Consider the following 19,717-nt stretch of genomic DNA (forward strand, 5'->3'; position numbering starts at 1 on the left):
CAGAGTGTGGGGGTTTGATCACTGCCTTTTCAAGAGGTAGTATCACCAACAGGGATATGTTCATGCAATTGTGTAACTTGTTAAAAAGTGGATAGTTTCAGTCTCAGTGTGAGTAACTGTTTATTTTGAAAATGATTAACATAGAAGACATTTCATATTTTGATGCTTTGGCAGCGTTGTTTTTCTGAAACGTGCCAATAAAGCCACATTGAATGGAATTGAACTCTTACTGACTGCCAGATAACCATTATGCATGGTATAGTGATGCCCTAGTAATTGGCGGAAACAGATAAAATAAAGTTCCATCAGAAAGGCAATGATAAGCCTCCTTTGTTGGAGTCTGATTTACCAGGCGGATACATGTGTAGAATGTATTTCCTATTCTATTATTTTCACAAAATCTAACAAACTGATACTGAACTGTTAATACATATGATCAATATTTTAAAAAGTCAACAAAGCTTTTCACAAATTAAGTGAAGGTACCATCTAAATTGTGTCCTGTGGTTCATTTGACAATTCTTTCAAACTCTTTACATTTTTTTGCAGTATTTTAGAGAATTTAATGAGTTCTGGTGGCAAAAATCTTCAGTTTGTTCAGATGCACGTAAGCTTTGGTTAACGCAACAATGCAATCTAATGTGGTTGCATTACCCAGAAACGAAGCAGCCATTTAACACTTCGTACAGCACAATGTGAACCTTGCATGATGCAGCGTCACACTTTGCTTTAACACTACTGTCGAATGAAGAACAGAACTGTGACAGCTTTGGTGAAATACAAGAGGCATGAAGGAGAGAGATGTAAAACAGAGGTACACTTTATTCTCAAAAGCTAAGATCTTAAGTCAACGGTCGGAATCCTCGGGACTCGGGAGCTGGCAAGTATGAGAAGTGGCGGCTTGCTCTCTGGCTGTTTGTAAAAGGAACTGCCACAACTGTCTTTTTTATGATTTTTTTTCATGAATGCAGTAAGGCAATGTCAAATAAACTGTAATCCCAATGAACACTGAAGAAGGCAACAACTAAATCAAAGTGGAGTGACTGCAAAAATAGACCAGTTGAGTGTGGTTAGCCGGTGCTAAACATCAGTCACACTCTGGAAGTAACAGACCCAACTGGAACTATAACTCCCATCACGTCTAATGTCTGGTTTTCACAACAACTTGCCACAATATGCAGGTTCATAAGTGAGGGGGTAAACATAAGCATGTGTCCGCTCATGTTAGTGTGTTAGAACAACAGCATCCGACGAGCAGCTCAGCAAATCTCCCAGAGATTACACAATAATAGATTCAAGCTGGTGACAGTTTTGATTTGTGTGGACTCGCACAGTTGCAAATGGGAAATCAATGTGCTGTCAAACTTTTTCAGAGCGACAAACTGCATTCGTTTCATTCGGACTAATCGGCACATTTCCCCAAAAACGCATGCAAATCCGGACACGAAGCCAATCCCGCACGAGCCGCAAAGCAACAGTAAAGCGATGGCGGCAAACATGTTTATATGGTAGGCTCGTTCTGTGGAATGTGGAAACTTGAAAACGAATGCACGGAACTTAATTAATGCAGTCCTCTCTGGAGTTACGAGATTAAACCACTTCATTAGTGTCTGGAGAGACAACAGACATGAGATGAGAAAGGCAGAGCTTGGGGAGAGAGGAATGAGTAGGGAGAGAAAGAGTAAGAGCCGGCTTTGTTAGTGTTCGAAAGAGAGACACTTTCAAGGCAATAATTATGACGCCGAAAGAATGTAATTATTTTTCCCAGAATGGCAGAGGGCTCCAAGTGTCTCCTAATTGTGATGGGTGACAATCTAATAGACTGTAGATGTAAGTAGTGCATGGGTATTAATTGGTGTTTAAACGTAGCTTGTCTGAACACACCCCGGCTCTCTCCTAAATGTGTCGGTAGTGCCTCCACCCTGTGATCCCGCCTGGCATGATGTGACAAATTTGATCAGAGGAAAGCGACGTTTCACCGTGCAGCTCACACAATCCGACAGCTTGCAGCGATAAGCCTGAGGTATCGCGAGTCTTTTCACGTTTCGCACTTCCGCGGGAATCCTCAAACCGTTTCATACCAAATCCACAATGAAGAGGGAGAGACCAAATCTGAATAGAGATCGCCACGGGTCACTTGAGGATGTGTTTGTTGTTGCAAATCAGCAGCGTGTGCCTAACACCATGCGAATGAGTGCAAAGTGGGAAAACAGTAGATGGCAAGAATCGCAGCTGTTTTACTCTACATTATTCGAGTGAATGACTTTTTTCCAAATCTATTAACAGTGATTTTGAAAGACGGTTTAGGACTTCCTCCTTTACAATATGGTAAATAGTGAAGAGAGGTATCTCACTCCAGATGACTTTTCTCACATGGGCAAAAGTGAGAGAATAAATTATACACTATAATGGATAAACCACTTTGCACCATGTTGCTGCTTTTCCCAGGGTGCAAGTGTGAACACGGCTTTATGGGAAATGAAACACTCTGTCTAACTCCTGAGGGAGAGCTGCAGTGACGAGTTAAAACGTCTGGACTCCTAATGGAGGGTTTGGTCGTGAGAACAAAACACAAAAGGTTTTTAAAAATAAAAAATAAGTTTTTTTTGCCGAGCCTCTGTCAGCTCTCATTTGCGCACTCTCCTCACACAGTCAATTCCTTTTTTCTCGCCACTCAGCCGAAACGTAGATTTAAGAAGCTTAGCATTCTGATTGAAATCATAAATCCATTTTATTCATTTCCAGATTTTCATTTTGTAAGATCTGTTATAGAAGAAAGGGCGCTATTGAAAGCTCAAAACGCACAGTATGCAGTGACATTTAGAGGAAGTCACTTTAACAAAGTGATGTAGCTGGTAGCGTCAGATCTGTTGAGAACTTCTTGAAAGCGGAGAGCAGGTTGTGTCACCGTCGCTCGTGTGACAGATGCGAGGAGCGTCTGTAACTTTTTTCTTCTAATAAACTGTGTAGTCGGGTTACGTTCGCCGCCCTCTGATGATGCACTCTGGATCAGGGTCGCGGATCAGCGTTTGACCCGTGACCCAGATCACAGCCAACTTCTAATTGTGACAAGGCACATATGGCAGATAATTATTCTGAACAATCTGTTGCCATGGCTATGGCTGACCCTGATGGCCATTGATGCGCCCTCTTCGTGTCCAGCTCTGTGGGTGGAGGCGGTTTTTCCTCTTAAAGTGCTGGGGATTAGAGATGTACATTATGAATGAATGAATGAATTTTATTTTTATAGCGCTTTTCACAGACAGTAGTATCACAAAGTGCTCAACAGAGCAGACATTTAAAAGCATAAAAAAACACAATGTGACGCTAGGGTCAATAAATTATCTACACAGAGAAAATTAAAAAATTAAAGAATAAAATAAAAAATAAATGTAACACATATTTTCACTTTAATCTCCTCTTCAACCCCTTCAAAGAGGCTCTCTCTGCGGGGGCAGCGGCCCCTTCGCTGAGCTGCACATGGCCACAGAGAGACGTATGTTTCACTGCTTGTGTATTTCACCAAAGCCTAATATAAATAAGATTTCATTCTCTCTGTGGCGCGGTCCTATCTCAGTAATCCACACTGAAAAAAAATTGTTTTGGCCCTGTAATTATTACCTTGATTATTTTTGTAAATTTTACAAGAAATTATCATTTCAATGCTTTTACTTTAAAATATCACCTTTTACTTCATGTGTTACTTGGTATTTGTTTGTAATTATGTATCCTCATTTTTATAAGTAAATTGGAATCATTCACACCAAGTAATATCTACTAAACTACTGTATTGAATGCACTACCTGACACAACAAAGTAAAATGTACTTTGGTAATACGAGTAAAACCTGGCAACCTATAAAAATTACTCACAATTTCTGCGTGCAAATTGTTACCTAGCTTTTTTCAAGTAAATGTTACTCTTTTTTTTTCAGTGCACTTCAATCCTCATCTCCATCAGCTTCAGTGTTTCTTAGTGTATGCCAATGATATAAATACACCAAGCTACTATTGGGCTCTTATTTACTCCGACTCCCCCTCCGACAGTCATCTTCTCCAGAATGGATAAACAAGCCTTTCACTCTTGAGATATGTAAAATAGAAAACAAAATTTACTGTTGAGGCATCCCTCCTGATATCCCCTCTGAGCTGCGTGAGCATGAAATACAAAATTGCTCTGAGTCATAATTGAGTGGCAACGGCAAGATAATTTGTTTTGAGTTTAAAAAATGCTCAGATTAAAAGTGACTCAAATAAATAACAGCCAAAAAGCCATTACAAAATGTATTAGGTACAAATGAACACATTAATATAAATGGATGACACAAAGGTGACTCACACACTTTATAAAACAAATAATGTTTGCAGAAGTATGAGCGAAGTGGTATAATGCGCTTCAACTGCCTCACGACAAATACCGCGCCTGGCCAGTGCTTTCAGAGTAGGGCAATCAGGCGGCAACTTTCAGGTCTGGATAGTGAAGCCAATGCAGAAAGTGCCTTTAGCTTGCATTCTTCATGTTATGGCCAGCAGGGGGCGACTCCTCCGGTCTAAAATAGAAGTCAAATAGTGTAAAAGTCTATGAGAAAACATACTTGATGTATTGCCTTAGCAAACATTGTAAACATGTATGTATGGTCTCTATTGCTAGTTTCCTCAATATAGCATGATGTTCATTTTCTCAATTATGCTCTTATTTAGAGTAAAAAATGGGTATTTTCCACTATTTGTGAGCATAACAGTACCATCAACTCTTCTATCTGTCCAGCTCAGTTGTCCTTGTCTCTAGCTGTTATTTGTATTTATTTGTATGTGCATTGTGAGAGATGCCAAAAAAAGTCAAACTCCTTGCATGTCCAATTCTTACAGTCTTTTATCCGGAAAGCCTTCTTTGACGAGGTAGAGTGTTGGCCAAAAATAGCGGTCATGTCTAGATTGCTAACCCTAGATTTTGCTATCTGCCCGACAACCAAATTCAGGTTCACCATCTAGACACAAACAAACTCTCTGATGGTTTTCAGCCTCAGTTCCTCTGTGGGTTCCCTTTTGCTGGTAGAACAAAGTCTAGTGGTACTTTCTTTTTGTCAGCGTGTGGTTGTGTGGTCGGCGTGAATGTCTCTGTGTCCTCTTTAAGTTATACACCTTGACTTCAGCATAGTCCTTTGTGTGTCTCTTTCGTATTTATTGAGGTTGTGAGTCTGCAGTTGTGTTGTGCTGTAGTCGGTGCCTGGCGACGGAATAGCACGTCTGTCCAGAGCTCTTAGAGTAGGGCAATATTGTATGATGTAAAACGTTAGTCCTATAATATAGTCGGTTGCCTTAAACCTGTGTGCTCTACTATACTTAGGACCAAATCTCAAGTAGCGATATCGACACACAAGATGAGAAAGCTACAAGATATATGGAGAAAGTTGTCGTTCTGCTTGTCAGGTGAGTTTACTGAAAGCATCCAAGCCACCGCCATCTCTGTGACCCCTGACCCCACCCGCTACAGGGCTGACAGCAGCTGTCACGCTCCACATACTGGAAAATCACAGCACACAGCAAACACATCGCAGCCATCTAAAAAAAAACCACACACCATCATCGTTTTCTCTGGCCGATGACAAACAGTGAGATGACCCTGAGGTGAACAATGTCAGCCTATAAAAACAAAGGTCAGCAGACCATGATCCCTCCTCTTTCCTCACTCCTCCCTCTCACCTCTGGTCCCAAACCTGCCATCGTCCCCTCATCCTTCTCCCCTACAGCCACTCCCCTTGACCAGCCTACCCTAAAGTGCTAAAGAGTTTCTCTCTTCATCTTCAACACAATTGCAATAAATCAATGGGAGCTGAGGGGCTGTAGAAATACTGAGAGTCTGATTGATTTCTTATGTTAGCACATTACAGAAGCCTGTGAGGAGCCTGCCAGATGACATTGCACAAGACAGAGAGAGAGAGAGAGAGAGAGAATAACTTTAACATGGAGACACTGTATGAACCAAATAAAAGCTGAGGAACAGTTTTCAAGATTTGTAGGCAATTATGTTGTTTCTGTGTCATCACAAATCCAACGTTTTACAAAACGCTCAGTTTTAGTTTTTAACTTTCCTCTCCGAGTTCCTCGAAGCCCGATTTCTCACAAAAATCTACAGACATCACATTTTCTAAATAAGTTCTCACACTCTCTGTAGTCCACCCCCATCTCTTGCAGATTTTATCTATTAGTCATTGCATCTGTAAGGGAGATTTGACTGAAGGTGGCAGACAAATGGCTGAGGCTGTGCTCTGCTGACAGGCTCCACAGTAGAAGGGCTTTTCACAATACCAGACTGACTTGCAAGTACAAGTATTGGATTATCAATACATATCAATATTCACATTCCTCGAGCCGGCCGAGGAGTAGCAGCCATCTTTGACTCTAGCCTATTATTAAACCCTAAACCTAAACTCGACTATAACTCATTTGAAAGCTTGGTTCTTAGTCTTTCACACCCAACCTGGAAAACAATACAGCCAGTTATATTTGTTATCGTGTACCGGGCCCCAGGTCCGTATTCTGAATTTTAACGGAATTTTTTCAGTTTTTATCAATTCTCGTCCTTAAAACAGATAAAGTAATTATTGTAGGTGACTTTAATATTCATGTGGATGTCGAGAACAATAGCCTCAGTACTGCATTTATCTCATTATTAGATTCGATTGGTTTCTGTCAGAATGTACAGAAACCCACTCACTGTTTTAACCACACTCTCGACCTGGTTCTGACTTATGGCATTAACATAGACGATTTAATAGTCTATCCACAGAACCCTCTTCTATCGGACCATTATCTAACAACCTTTGAATTCTTACTAACGGAGTGTACACCGTTAAGTAAGAGTTACTACACTAGATGTCTATCTGATGGTGCCGTAGCTCAATTTAAAGAAGCGATTCTGTCTGTATTTAACTCAATACCATGCTTCAATACAGAGGACTCCTGTGCTAACTTTAGTCCTACCCAGATTGATTATCTTGTCGACAGTGCTACAAGCTCACTGAGAAGGACACTAGACTCTATTGCTCCTTTAAAAAAGAAGTTGGTAAAACAAAGGAGGTTCGCTCCATGGTATAACCCTGAAACCCGCAAATTAAAGCAAACATCACGAAAACTTGAAAGAACATGGCATTCCACTAACTCGGAAGAATCTCGGTTACTCTGGCGAGACAGTCTTAAGACATATAAGAAGGCCCTCCGTAATGCCAGAGCAGCTTATTACTCATCGTTAATAGAGAAAAATAAGAACAACCCCAGGTTCCTCTTCAGCACTGTAGCCAGGCTGACAGAGAGTCACAGCTCTGTTGTGCCGAGTATCCCTATAGACCTCAGTAGCAATGACTTCATGAACTTCTTTAATGATAAGATTATAATTATTCGAGAGAACATTAATAATCTCCTGCCCTCGACCGATCTTTCCACAAATAGAGTAACCTTAGAAACAGCTGTAAACCCTGATATATGTTTAGATGGCTTTACTCCCATTGACCTTGACAAACTGACTTCAACAATTTTTACATCTAAACCTTCCACCTGTCTCTTAGACCCTATACCGACTAGGCTGCTTAAAGAAGTGCTACCATTAATTAGCACAACTTTATTAGATATCATCAACCTGTCTTTAGTAACAGGTCATGTACCACAGTCCTTCAAAGTAGCTGTGATTAAACCTCTTCGACACTATAGACCACTGCATCCTGTTGCAGAGACTGGAACATTATATTGGCATCAAAGGAACCGCACTGAACTGGTTTGGATCCTATTTATCGGATCGATCTCAGTACTACGATCTTAATTAATAACATTATTAATCCTATTACCGATACCATTAATGCACAGTACCGATTTTGTCTCTTCCCCGGAGTCCTTGTGCTTCCTCTCCTCACAGGTTTCCATGGAGCATGGTTTCATCTGGACCCTGGTCCTTCCTCCTACCATGGCCCTGCTGACTCCAACTGCTAATATCACTTTTATTATTACTCGCATTACTATTTCATACTGCCGATACCATTAATGCACATTATTGACCTGCTTCTTCACCAGAGTCTCTGTGCTTTCTCGCCTCACAGGTTCCTGTGTATCCGGGTTGAACCTGGACCAGGTCTTGCCTCCTGTCGTGGTTGTGTCATACATTGAATGTGCTGTAATTACATTGAATGTGTTGTAATTCACTATCCTGTTCTACACATGACATCATTGCACTTCTGTCCATCCTGGGAGAGGGATCCCTCCTCTATTGCTCTCCCACAGGTTTCTTCCTCTTTCCTCCCCGTTAAAGGGTTTTTTTGGGGAGTTTTTCCTGTTCCGATGTGAGGGTCCCGGGACAAGAGGATGTCAAATGTGTACATATTGTAAAGCCCTCTGAGGCAAATTTGTTATTTGTGATTTTGGGCTATACAAAAATAAATTGAATTGAATTGAATTGAATTGAATTGAATTGAATTATCTGACCAACGCAGCGAGACAATTTCCATTTGAGATTTGTGATGGAAAGTGACGATGAAAGCGAGGTAGTTTATCGCAGAAAGAAAAAGGGTTATGTGCTATATTCTAACTGTTGCTCCCAGATCCACAAGATTTTACATAAATTCTCATCAACTGAAAAAATATTCCAAAAACACAAGGTGGCACAGATGGAGGAAAAAGAATGACTCTGGTTGTAACAGCATGAGTGAATACTGAATGGGAGCTCCTATTGACATGCCATACCACGATTTAATAATCTTCCCGTGATTGAGGTGAAACTTCTTATACGATGACAGATGAGCCAAGATTGAATGAAACTTCTACATTTCTAGACATCTTCAAATCTAATCTGATACCTCAATGTTTTGAACACATTCATCACAACCAAGTATATATATATATATATATATATATATATATATATATATATATATGAACATGAAATACTGGAACTTGTCGGACGACAAGATACCGTTATTGGCCAATTTTTCTAAAGTTCAAAGAGACTTGAGCTTCCGTTTTGGACCAGTTGTAATTGATTGGGCGCCACTGTATTGCACAGATCCAATTGCAGCGCTTGACTCTACCACGGACAGTAAGCCAAGTGACTGAACACTGCAGTGCTTGGCCGATGCGTTGGCCAAGTCCTCGAGTGGAATAACACAAACGACTGCAGCGTAACACAACAAGAGAACTAAGGCTTTAACAAACGCTATAGAGTTTAATAAGCAACCCCCCTGACACGATCTCAACAAAACATTAACATTAAAAGCCTGATAACTGTTGACACTGTCTAGGGTATTAGATCGAATGGTAATGCATGGTCTGTCAGGATCCAGGATCCCTGTCTGACCCGTGTTGTGTTTCCCCTGATCTCCTCTCCTCATGTGTTCTGTCATTCCCCTGTTTGTTATTGTGTGCCATGTGCTCTGTTTGTCCTCTGCCTCCAGACACCTCCCATGGCCACACCCTTGATTGTGCACAGCTGAGGACACTCCAGCCGATCTCCTCCTGCAGCCTGACACACCAGACTCAGGTCCCACTAATGATTCCCCTGTCTCTATATAAACTCTGGTCCTGCAGTCTGGGGTTGTCAGGTCATACTGTCTTTCACCCGCTTCAACCCCGGGGCATCCTCTGCCCGCCTTGTGTTACACGGACTACACACGCCGTCAAGCTGCCAGCCCTCCGGTGTTGAGCCACAGGACTCACACCGTCGATCTGCCCACTCTCTGTCTGGTATCGAGCCACGGCACTTCATGCCGTCAAGCTGCCAGCCCTCCGGTGTCGAGCCACGAGCCTCACACCGTCGATCTGCCACTCGGGTGTCGGACCACGGGCTCCACACCTTCCTGTATTAGTCAGGCTAAATAAAACCTGTTTCCATTAACTTCTGTCTCCTGTGGTCTTGCGTGTGGGTCCTACCTGTGAACTCCCGTGACATGGTCATTATGACTACCGCCTGTGTTGTGTAATGATACTCTATCATTCTCATAGTGTACTACATTAGATGAAGAGTAGGTCCGTGCATGTGTCGCGTGTCTGCTCGCACGGGGCCGTCTGCATGCGGAAGTGTTGGTCTCTCAGAGGAATGTGTGCCGTTCTCTATGCTGCCAAGTTCCACAACAGCAGCAGAAACTACTGGTCTGCAGTATACTACACATTTCCATATCCAATCTCATTCACACTTAGGTATTGCAGAGAGGTGCAGAATTGCACCAGAAGAAACAAGTCGAACCAAATGTTGTAAACATGAGCTTGTCTACTGCAGCCACGGCAGGGGGTCGGCAACTGCCTGGAAATGAGATGCAAGTCGAAAAGTGCAGAAAACTTAATGTTTTTCCTCTCCTGCTAATGAAAAACAAAAGGCAGATGGTGTGCGACAGAGCCACTTCCAAACGTTTGATGAGACTGATTCTATTTTAAATTGCCAAAAAGAATAAAATGTTTTGGTTTCTTTCAATGACATACTAAGCTATGTGAACAAGACAGGGCATTTATTTTTGAATATCAAACCATCTCCTGGATTATTTTGATTGATTTAACATTTGAATAATTGAAATGGAGGGTTTTGGGGGGTAAAAACGAGCCATGGGAGTGAGCCCTACAATTTCTCATTTATTTAAATGTGCCACTTTCCCCGAGCACATCTGAATAATGGCACACAGTCTGCCAAATTGAATTTTGGATGAATTTTTGAGACAATAAATAATGGATGTTGGTGGGTGAGTCAGTTAATATTTTAGCCATGAGTTTGTCATAACTGTTTGATAGGATAGCTGCATAAATACATTTCTGTGTCTCTCTGTGCCTCCCTCTCTATCTGTCTAGTTCTCTATATGTTTTTTTCAGCATCATTCAATTTTTTATCTCTCTCCTAAAACTATCTTTACTTCAAATGCTTCTCGTATCAGGCTCCTAACCCCTTTCATGAAGTTCTCCTCTCACTCCGTTTATCACAAATCATGTTTATCTTTCAGTTAAGTGAACAAACTATCTTTCAGTGGGAACTGTTTTGCTGGAAACGGATGAGAGTGAAGATATGTTGACCACAAATGTCTTTTGGTGTGAAGGGCTGGGCAATGTGGGCACAATTTCATAATAACGACATATTTTGAAATAATAAGCCTTTTTTTTGTAAATTAAATACTTGACAAATTCAAAGTACAAGCAAGAATTTATCTCTGCTTAAGTTAATAAATATAGGCTTCACCTATACAATTTTTAAACAAAGGGGACAGCAAATGTGACATCAAGGCTGATCATTTATACGTGCACATCTCGGTCTGAATGAACTGCAAGCAAAGCCTGACCTCACTGATTAATACTTGGTTATGATTTAATTTTGGTTGAAGAGCTCAACACATTTTATATTTGGCTTGTTAAAAGCAAAGCACTGCCCCTGAAGATAAAAATATACATCTGTGACAGCGATGCAGTCGTTGAGGTTTTTCTGCCATTGGGTAACGAGGCAATCGTTCTTTCTTTGTTTGCATCCAAACAGCAAGGAAACGACTTAATAGGATCAACAAGGATTTCTCATCCTTCTAGTCAATTAACGCGTGCGACACTTGATGGTGCCTGGCCCATAATGATGCCATTATGTTGCAACGTTAACTTAAGCAAGTCATTAGCAGGTAAATATATGACCTCTCAGCAGCTTCCAGAGTTAAAACTGCACTCCCGTCCTCGTCCCTCTCTCCTGTAACATTCTTCTGCTCCAGATGCGGTGGCCGGAGTAGATTGATTGCGTGATTAAACTTCTCCATTCATCATAAATTATTCACTGGATTTTCAGAGTCTCATTAATTCCCTTTATTATTTACTGTTCCATCTGCATTCCTCGTCAGAAACGTTACCCATTCACATGAAGGGAACTGCGCTCGAGTGCGTGCATGTGCGCTCTCACGCATGGCCGCTGATTAATGACGAGCCGAGGGCACGGAAAGACAAAAAGGCCGTTATGTTGTGGGAAGTGTGATCTCTTAAAAGATGGCCTCTAATCTCAAATCTCTATTTGATCAAGACGCTAGCGTCACATGTGCACAGCTCTTTGACTCTTCGATTGAGAGCGGCGGGAGGAAATTGGACACTCCTCACTGCAGATATGGCGATAGAGCCATCTATCAGTGGAACGGGCTCGTTGTCCATCAAGACGACTGAACTCTGGAACACGTGCACGCGCACACTGCGTCTCTCTCATCCCTCACTCCACCACTCTGCCTCATCCCCAACCCACTCTTTTCTCCACCACCTGCATGCCCCTCGCTGGTGATTTCCAATGCATTTTTAATGATGATTCAGCGGGGAAGTGAATGATAAATTTCAGAATGGCGATATTACGGTCTTCCAGATTAAAAATAATGGGGTGAACGTACACGTTTATCTTTTCTCTGAAGTGTATTTTTCTTCTCCCCACTTTAATGACCCTCCTTGGCACACACACACACACACACACACACACACACACACACACATGCACGAGTGGCCAAATCCTGCAGATGGAAATCTAATGCCTCCGCCTGCCTCGTCTCCCTCTCTGCCTCACTCTCTCTCACACTTTTAGCTCCTCTGCTGTGAAACCCTTCCCAACAGGTCAGCCTGCCGACACATCTGTCAATACATACTCCGGGAGGTAGAGTATAACCTTGCCCTGCGGTACCGTCCTAATGTTTCCTCCTCGGCATTGCTTTCTTCACATCCCTTCAACGGCACAAAGACAAAGAAAGAATCCAACGGCGACCATGTGTGATATATACGCTCGCCCACACGCATACGTCGACATGCGAGTACACGTGTGCATACCCGCATGCAGAGCGTGTGTGATGCATTAAATCAACACAATTACCAAAAATCACGAATGATTTAGGTACAATTACGGTCTATTGCCGCTGTTGTGTTGGATGCGGGTGAGCCCTTGGTGATGCTTTGGGGCTTCCGTGATGAGCCTTTTAACTGATCCAAGAGCCGACTGGGAAAGGTCTCTCTTCCCTCCAACAGCACCGTGTGGTACATCTGATAACAACCCTTTGTTGTAGGTATGTGGGATTTTGAGCAGCTGGAATATATCTGCGTCATCTTTGCAAAGGTCCATGTGCCCCCAGCTAGCCTGCTGCCTGCTCAACGCTGATCTGGGACCTACTGTGATTCATGCTTACCAAGCCTCCCGTGTCCTTTCATCTCTGCTCTAGGTTACTCTTTTGTTGCTCTACTTATTTTTATTCTGCTGCTTTCATCGACTCCCGTTTTCATTCGTGTTCCTGTCCTTCCTTGCCTCGCCCTATTTTTCTCTCTCGCGGCCTCCTGGCCACCTTGCAGCACCAGAAATCTGATATTAAAATGTCCTGCGCCCCTTCGCGTCAGCAAGAGATATGGAAAGGGAGAAAATGAGGAAAAAGACATGGAGGAGGGCGAGGGTCAGATAACAAAAGGCGGATGGAGGAAGAGCGAAGCCAAAAGCACATGGGACAGCTGCCGTCATTCGTAACCTTCACACTGGTAAAGCCCTCTCTCAGGGCTAACGTGCACGCACGTCACCCAAAATGGCTCCATCTGTCTGCAGCAGAAAACTAAACAAGTGAGCACGCTGCTCCATTAAAGGCACTAAATCCCTCCCTATGCAAAAATCACTCTTCACTTACGTAACGCCTCGTAATGGCTCGTTACCGCTTTGATCCACCAACACACACGCTCCTCTCACACATTCATACCGTCGTTCTAACAATAGGCCTACGCTCCTGCGAGCGACTTATGCTTTGATACCACAATCCAGCAATGGGCTTCAACTCTATAGATGTGTCCGAAGCTAAAAGGAAGATAATGTTGCAATGATGACAAAAAGCATCAAAAGAATAGAGGCAATTAGAAAAAGGATATGTGTGAGGAGAGCATGCCCACCGGAAGATGAAAAAACACACTGCAGCATGGAGGCTTTGGGATTCGTTTTCGTACATGCCAATAGAAAGGCGGTGTTATGAAGAGCAGTACCAAACTGAAATCAATGAAACCGGGGGATTGTTTGTTTTTTTTCTTTTTAAATTGAATAACTCTCCCTTTCTTCCCTCCCCCATTGTTTCAAAGGAACAATGGATTTGATGCACGGACGCGATCACACAAGCACGGCACGCACAGACTCACACAAATGCATTAAACTGTTTTTTCTATATTCTGCGCAGCTGTTAAACACATGCTGTACACACAGACTGACATGACCTAATTTGATCTCCTCTGAGAAAGTTAACTTCTTTCAACAGCAATCTGTATGTACAGCTGGATGCGCAAATGAAACAATACACGCATACACGCAAACACAAATCCTGGCAATGCTGTCAAACAGTCACATCACACTACAAGACTTTTTTTTTTTTCCATGAACAGTTTCCATCTGTGCAGGCGAAGGCGCGCGCGTACAAAGTGACAGTGAGAGAGACACATGGTACAAAGAGTTAAAATGCCCCAATTTTCACATGCTGAACTTGTCTGAGTGCAGGATTTGTACAAATAAATGCATCTGCCCGCTGTGTGTTCTGTTAAATGAGCTGACAAATGGATGGGGTACTTTGGGGGCTTGAAAACTTTTGCTGGCTGGTGTTTCCTCGAGGCCACCCTGAGCAGGAGAGGACGAGACAGAAGCGGAGGTTGTTAGAGTTGCACTGCTATCATAGAAGAACCCCCCCCACACACAGGGAAATCACAGGCCCACTGAAGCAGAGAAGCCTCTCTGCTTCAGTCCACACCGCCTCCAGCCAGCTCAGCAGGTGCATTAGTTTCAACAAGCATACCCACAAAACCAGCCAGCCCATCATGGAACACACGCAGCACAAAGCTATACAGTCTTCACCCCTTTACTGACTGTATGAACATGTAATGTGAGTGGTATAAGTCTACTCTTCACATATATCTGCTTCTATTTCAATTAAATACAGCATGATGAGTAGGGCTATGAGTAATAAGAACCGCAATTTTGAAAGGTTGAAATGTTTAAATTGCGAGCTCCCGCTGTTCAGAATTTACATAACAGTCCCTTCAGTGTAAGCAGGCAGCTGTTGATTTCGTTGGCTATAATTATAACTGTATGTTTGCATGTTCAGTTAAAAAAAATCAATAAGAATCAATAAATCAGGACCTCCAGGATGCAGACCAGTTGTCTTCAGCCTGTGGAGCCAACGTTAACTTGCAGAGTGCAGTGCTGATGTCTTCAGTCTGATTTTTTATCATAAGTGGCAAACTATGCAGCTGTGACCAACAAATATAAAGCCACTTTGAGCATCATGGTTACAGTAGATTTGAATGCTGTTGAGCAATCTCAACTATACCACATTCAATATTAAGTCATCAAGGAAAGACAAATTCGTCATTTCTTTCTATAGAAAAATATGCATGTTTACTTCTCTGATTGGAAACAATATACGTTTGTGATCTTGCTTCGTGCAATTAGATAGTTTCCGCATGTTGTTCAGGCCTATTTACAAGATATGTAGAACGATGTATGCATGAAGGACACTCATGCCCTCTCGGTTCTGCCTGATGTGCCACAGTTACCACGTGTATGGAAGCCTTAAGGAGTATTAAAGTGAGTTAGTGATACATCCTGGCAGACAAGTGTGTGTGTGCGTGTGTCTGTGTGTGTGCGTGCGTGCGTGCCATGGCTGTCATGCAAGCCTGATATAATATCGGAGCTGGGTCTCTGCCGAGTGTGTTTTTGATTGATGTGTGCCTGCAGTGGGTGAGCTTTCAAGGCAAACCTTCCACCTTTTTTACAGCTGCGTGTCGGTTGCGTTGGCGATACATAAACATCCTAACGGTTTGGTGATTTGCTCACTTATTGATGTGGTGGTTTTGATCCGTTTGTGTTTCCTCATGGCACACAAGTGGAGCCTGGGCTATAAAAATCCAACATATCGTCTGTAAAATATACCTCTTTAGTGCAGTGTGTGCGTGCGTGCATGTGTGTTTGTATCTCAATGTGTGAGTTGGCAAGGCACAGCTCTACTTTATGGTATTCTACTCATATACAAACAGTTCTTTCAGTGCTTTGGAAAGTTTGGAGCTCTCAAAGTGCTATTGATTGCCTACAATCCAACTCGGCAATCCCATTGGGCTTCATTGAAGTGTGTGTGTGTGTGTGTGTATAAGCCATGTGTAAAGCTAGGCTGTGTGCATGTGCACATATTGCTTAAGATCTTATATCGCGATTAAAAGAAGAGTTGCTCAAACTTAGCTCATGTGTGATCTAAGAGTGATGTCATGGAAACAGATATATAGCAAACGGTCCTATAAGAAATCTAGCTTGTGTTCCCTCACAAACAAATAAATAATCAATATTGCTGTTGTTACAGCAACATGTTGCATCCCTTGTTGTTTGTGTATCTTGTGTGGAATTACATTTTTTTTTCCAGAGCAATCTTGGAAAACATAAGCTGCATGTATCAAGCACTTTTATGAGAACAAATGTTCTCGTCCTTCATTTGGAAAGATTGGAAAGCAGCAACCTTGACTTATCTCAGCTTTCTTTGCATTTCCTTACAAAATAAAAGTTATACGGTAGTGTCACTCCACTCACAAGTCCTGGTAGCCATTTTGTCTTTCAAGTGTCTCGTTTTCCAAGACACAAGTTAAGTGCAAATCTGACAACGTCGCCTCGGTCACTGTTTCTTATTATCCAGTGAATTGGATTTCAAGGCTCTTAAGTAGCACTCTAATCTCCATTTTACTCTAACTGGCCTCCATCTGTTGCAAAAGGGCACGAGTGACAGGACACCTACAGCAACAAATCAAACATGCAGAGTTACCACAGTAATCCTCGACCACGTCTTGTGATATGAAAACAAACAAAGCACCACGAGAGATATCTCTATTACGTGATCCCTCCCCACTGGGTCTGAAATGACTGTGTCAAAGCACCAAGGCTGGAGATGAAGGTTTGGTGTTACTACTTTAGATTACAGGGTGAGAGACAGGCTGACACACAGAGAGCGAGTGTTTATGTGTGTCTGTGTGTGATAGCAAAATAACAAGTGCCGAAGCTGGAGACCGATAGATGAAGGGAGGAGAGGGACAGATAGCAGCATTAGCCATCCCCATTTCGCACAACCTCTCATCTCATCCAACACTCCCCGATGCCGACTGATCTGGAGCGAGTGTTGGGGTTGTGGGACATGCTTTGCCTATCTGCTTACCATACAGCATATTAGCACTCCGTTTACTCAATCAGATTTGTTTTATTTGCTTCAAGAACACTGCAATTAATAGGTTAAAAATGACACGGGTATCATTTTCCTTTGCACAGATATTTTCTTCTGCCAGGTTTACTGACCTGAGACAGGATATGTGGGTATTATAGGACACACAATCATCAAATGAAAACCCAGGGCAGGCATATTTGCTATTTGCATGACCTTTAAGTGGATATAAAGGAGGCAAGGCAGCTCATAAGCAGCACATTGTTGGTCAGAGCCACTTAGTCATTGATCAGTTCCATCACAGAACACAAAGGTTACATCAGCCAACTGTAATATAAATATTAACTTGTATTCGAGGATACTGATGGAACTGGACCGAGAACTCAAACACAGGCCCAGTTTAGAGTGCCACCATGCAAATGACTCCGATGGATCTGCCAGATCTCCTGAGGCACATGACAGGAAGCAACACATCGTCTGACACCTGTCAAGCTTTGTAAATTACGAGACATGTGCCACATGGGTTTCCTTCCAAACGACAGCTTCTGAGTGACACAATCCACATAATTATAATTGGTTTGAAGTCTAAGAGCAGTGGGGAGAAAATGAATTGTTTTTGAGTGAACTATTATGCTGAAAGAGGTGAGGAAGCATGTTCTTTTTTGCATATACAAGTATAAGATGTTGGGCAATTCATATTCCCTGCTGCCACCTTTTTTCATAACAGGTAAATTAATTTGGACATCACATCAAACTAAGTTGCCCAGTTTTTTTAAAAGTGCCAGGTACTTATATGCCAAACATGTCAAACATTTTGCAATGGCACCAGATGAAGTTTTCTTTTTTCTGTGATGCCACACAATAACCAATCCCATCCTCGCGAGGAGGTAAGAGGATAGAAAGGGTAAATCCTTCTGGGTTTCCAAAGGCGCCAGGCTTTCTCACTGCCCCAAAATCCGATCCGAGCCCTCTCCCTCATGGCCGTCAATAGGCCTCTACTGACCTTGTGGAACATTGACTATTCCCCAAAGTGAGTTTGCCCGGCTGCAACGCACGATCGGCTCCTGTCTCAATTCATCCGAGCGGACTATGGAAGGATGTCTGTGTGCCATATTTCAACACTCCAAACAGCACAAACACAATTTCCAGACATTCAGCTCAAGGCTTACATGGGAGGGACGATTTAAGAATATTTAGCAAAGACGCAGCCGAGATGCGCAAACAACTACCCGCCTGTTCACCCTCGCAATCTCATGGCGTGATTTCAGCATTAGGCTATCCAGTTCCACTCAGATCATCAATCTGTATGTCAAAGAGCCTAATAACACTCTGGAGCGTCGTGTCACGCTAAACGCAAGCAGCCACGGGGACCGTGTGATGTGCGGCTCGGTTCAGACATTGTGACAGGAACAGAAGTGCCAGTGCCCACCGGGAGTCGGGGGGATAGCTCGTGTTGCACCGTCTCCACAGCGCACACAGATTAACCCGAGAGACACATTCTCAAAGCTCGGTGTGGTGACACTGCGCCAAGCAGATGCACCACTCCTCGCGAACCCCACGGCGCAAAACGGAGTTAACATACCTGGTTTTTATGCCGAGTCCCATCTTCGAGTTCAGGAGAGCTGTTCATGATTCCCCATTGGTCATTTACCACACTACGGAGAATCTGCGCATCCGATCCGCATGTGCGTTCCAGGCGACAGAGAATAAGTCCGCTCCTTCGAAGTCTTTACCTGTGATTTAGCCTACTCCATGGGGGGGAAATGGGCTCTTTACCGTCAAAAATAAAGGGAGGCACAACTACTTCTGTGGGCTCAGCAACCGCAAACACCGCACAAATTACGCACCAAAATCCCCCCCCCCCCTCCTCGTGAGTCTCCCGATTATCTTTCCGTTATTCCAATTAAAAAGAATGAAGAGGAGTGGTGGCCGGGTCCAGGGTTTGTAACTTGCTAACAAACGCCTCACAATTATGTTGGATTGAACAAAAACAAAAAATGAACCCAGAAAATGATCCAGAAAGCAAGTCGCAGTCCTTTAACTCCATAAAACGGAACCGACAAAATCTTCCTTGGACTGAGCTTGCAAAGTGCAGTCTGACCTTTCTGTCCACCCACTCCTGGTTCCTGGACACTTGGACACCCAGGTTAGTCCGGACTGTGACCAGTTATGACTGAACAGAAGTCTCCAAATACCGAGCCCGGGGGGGACGGGGGACGGGGACGGATAGAGCGTCCTTTCTTTGCGCCAGGCTGATCTGGCTGGTATTTCACAGAGATGCCTTTGACAAGCCGGGTACGAGGGAGATTAGCGTGCTCCGCATGTGTGCCGCGCGGGGCGCTCCGTGCCTCCGACTGTCAATCAGCGCGTCCCTTCGGTACGCACGCCGTGCTCCAAGGCAGCGTTCCTTCCCTGTGCCGCCCTGCCCTCGACTGCTGTACCGCCGCCTCCACGCCTGCTACTTCACTTCCACCGCACCGCGGTCCCTCCTTTTCCACTGCAAACTCAAACAGCGGCAGATTGTGGCACCTTTATGCGTGATGTCAACAC

At 43.3% G+C, this 19,717-nt stretch overlaps 1 protein-coding gene across 1 annotated transcript in view; it reads right to left on the minus strand.

Moving 5' to 3' along the window:
- fibcd1b (fibrinogen C domain containing 1b) overlaps positions 1-18,797 on the minus strand; it is a gene marked incomplete at both ends in the record, with an annotated part of 82,458 nt that extends 63,661 nt beyond the window's left edge. The window contains one exon of the mRNA XM_079290185.1: positions 18,750-18,797. Within this exon, the coding sequence (XP_079146311.1) occupies positions 18,750-18,797 (48 nt within the window). The remainder of the gene's footprint in view (positions 1-18,749) is intronic.
- Positions 18,798-19,717: the final 920 nt, after the last annotated feature.

The sequence above is a fragment of the Melanostigma gelatinosum genome, assembly GCF_949748355.1.
Source record: "Melanostigma gelatinosum genome assembly, chromosome: 18".
NCBI classification, from domain to species: Eukaryota; Metazoa; Chordata; class Actinopteri; order Perciformes; family Zoarcidae; genus Melanostigma; species Melanostigma gelatinosum.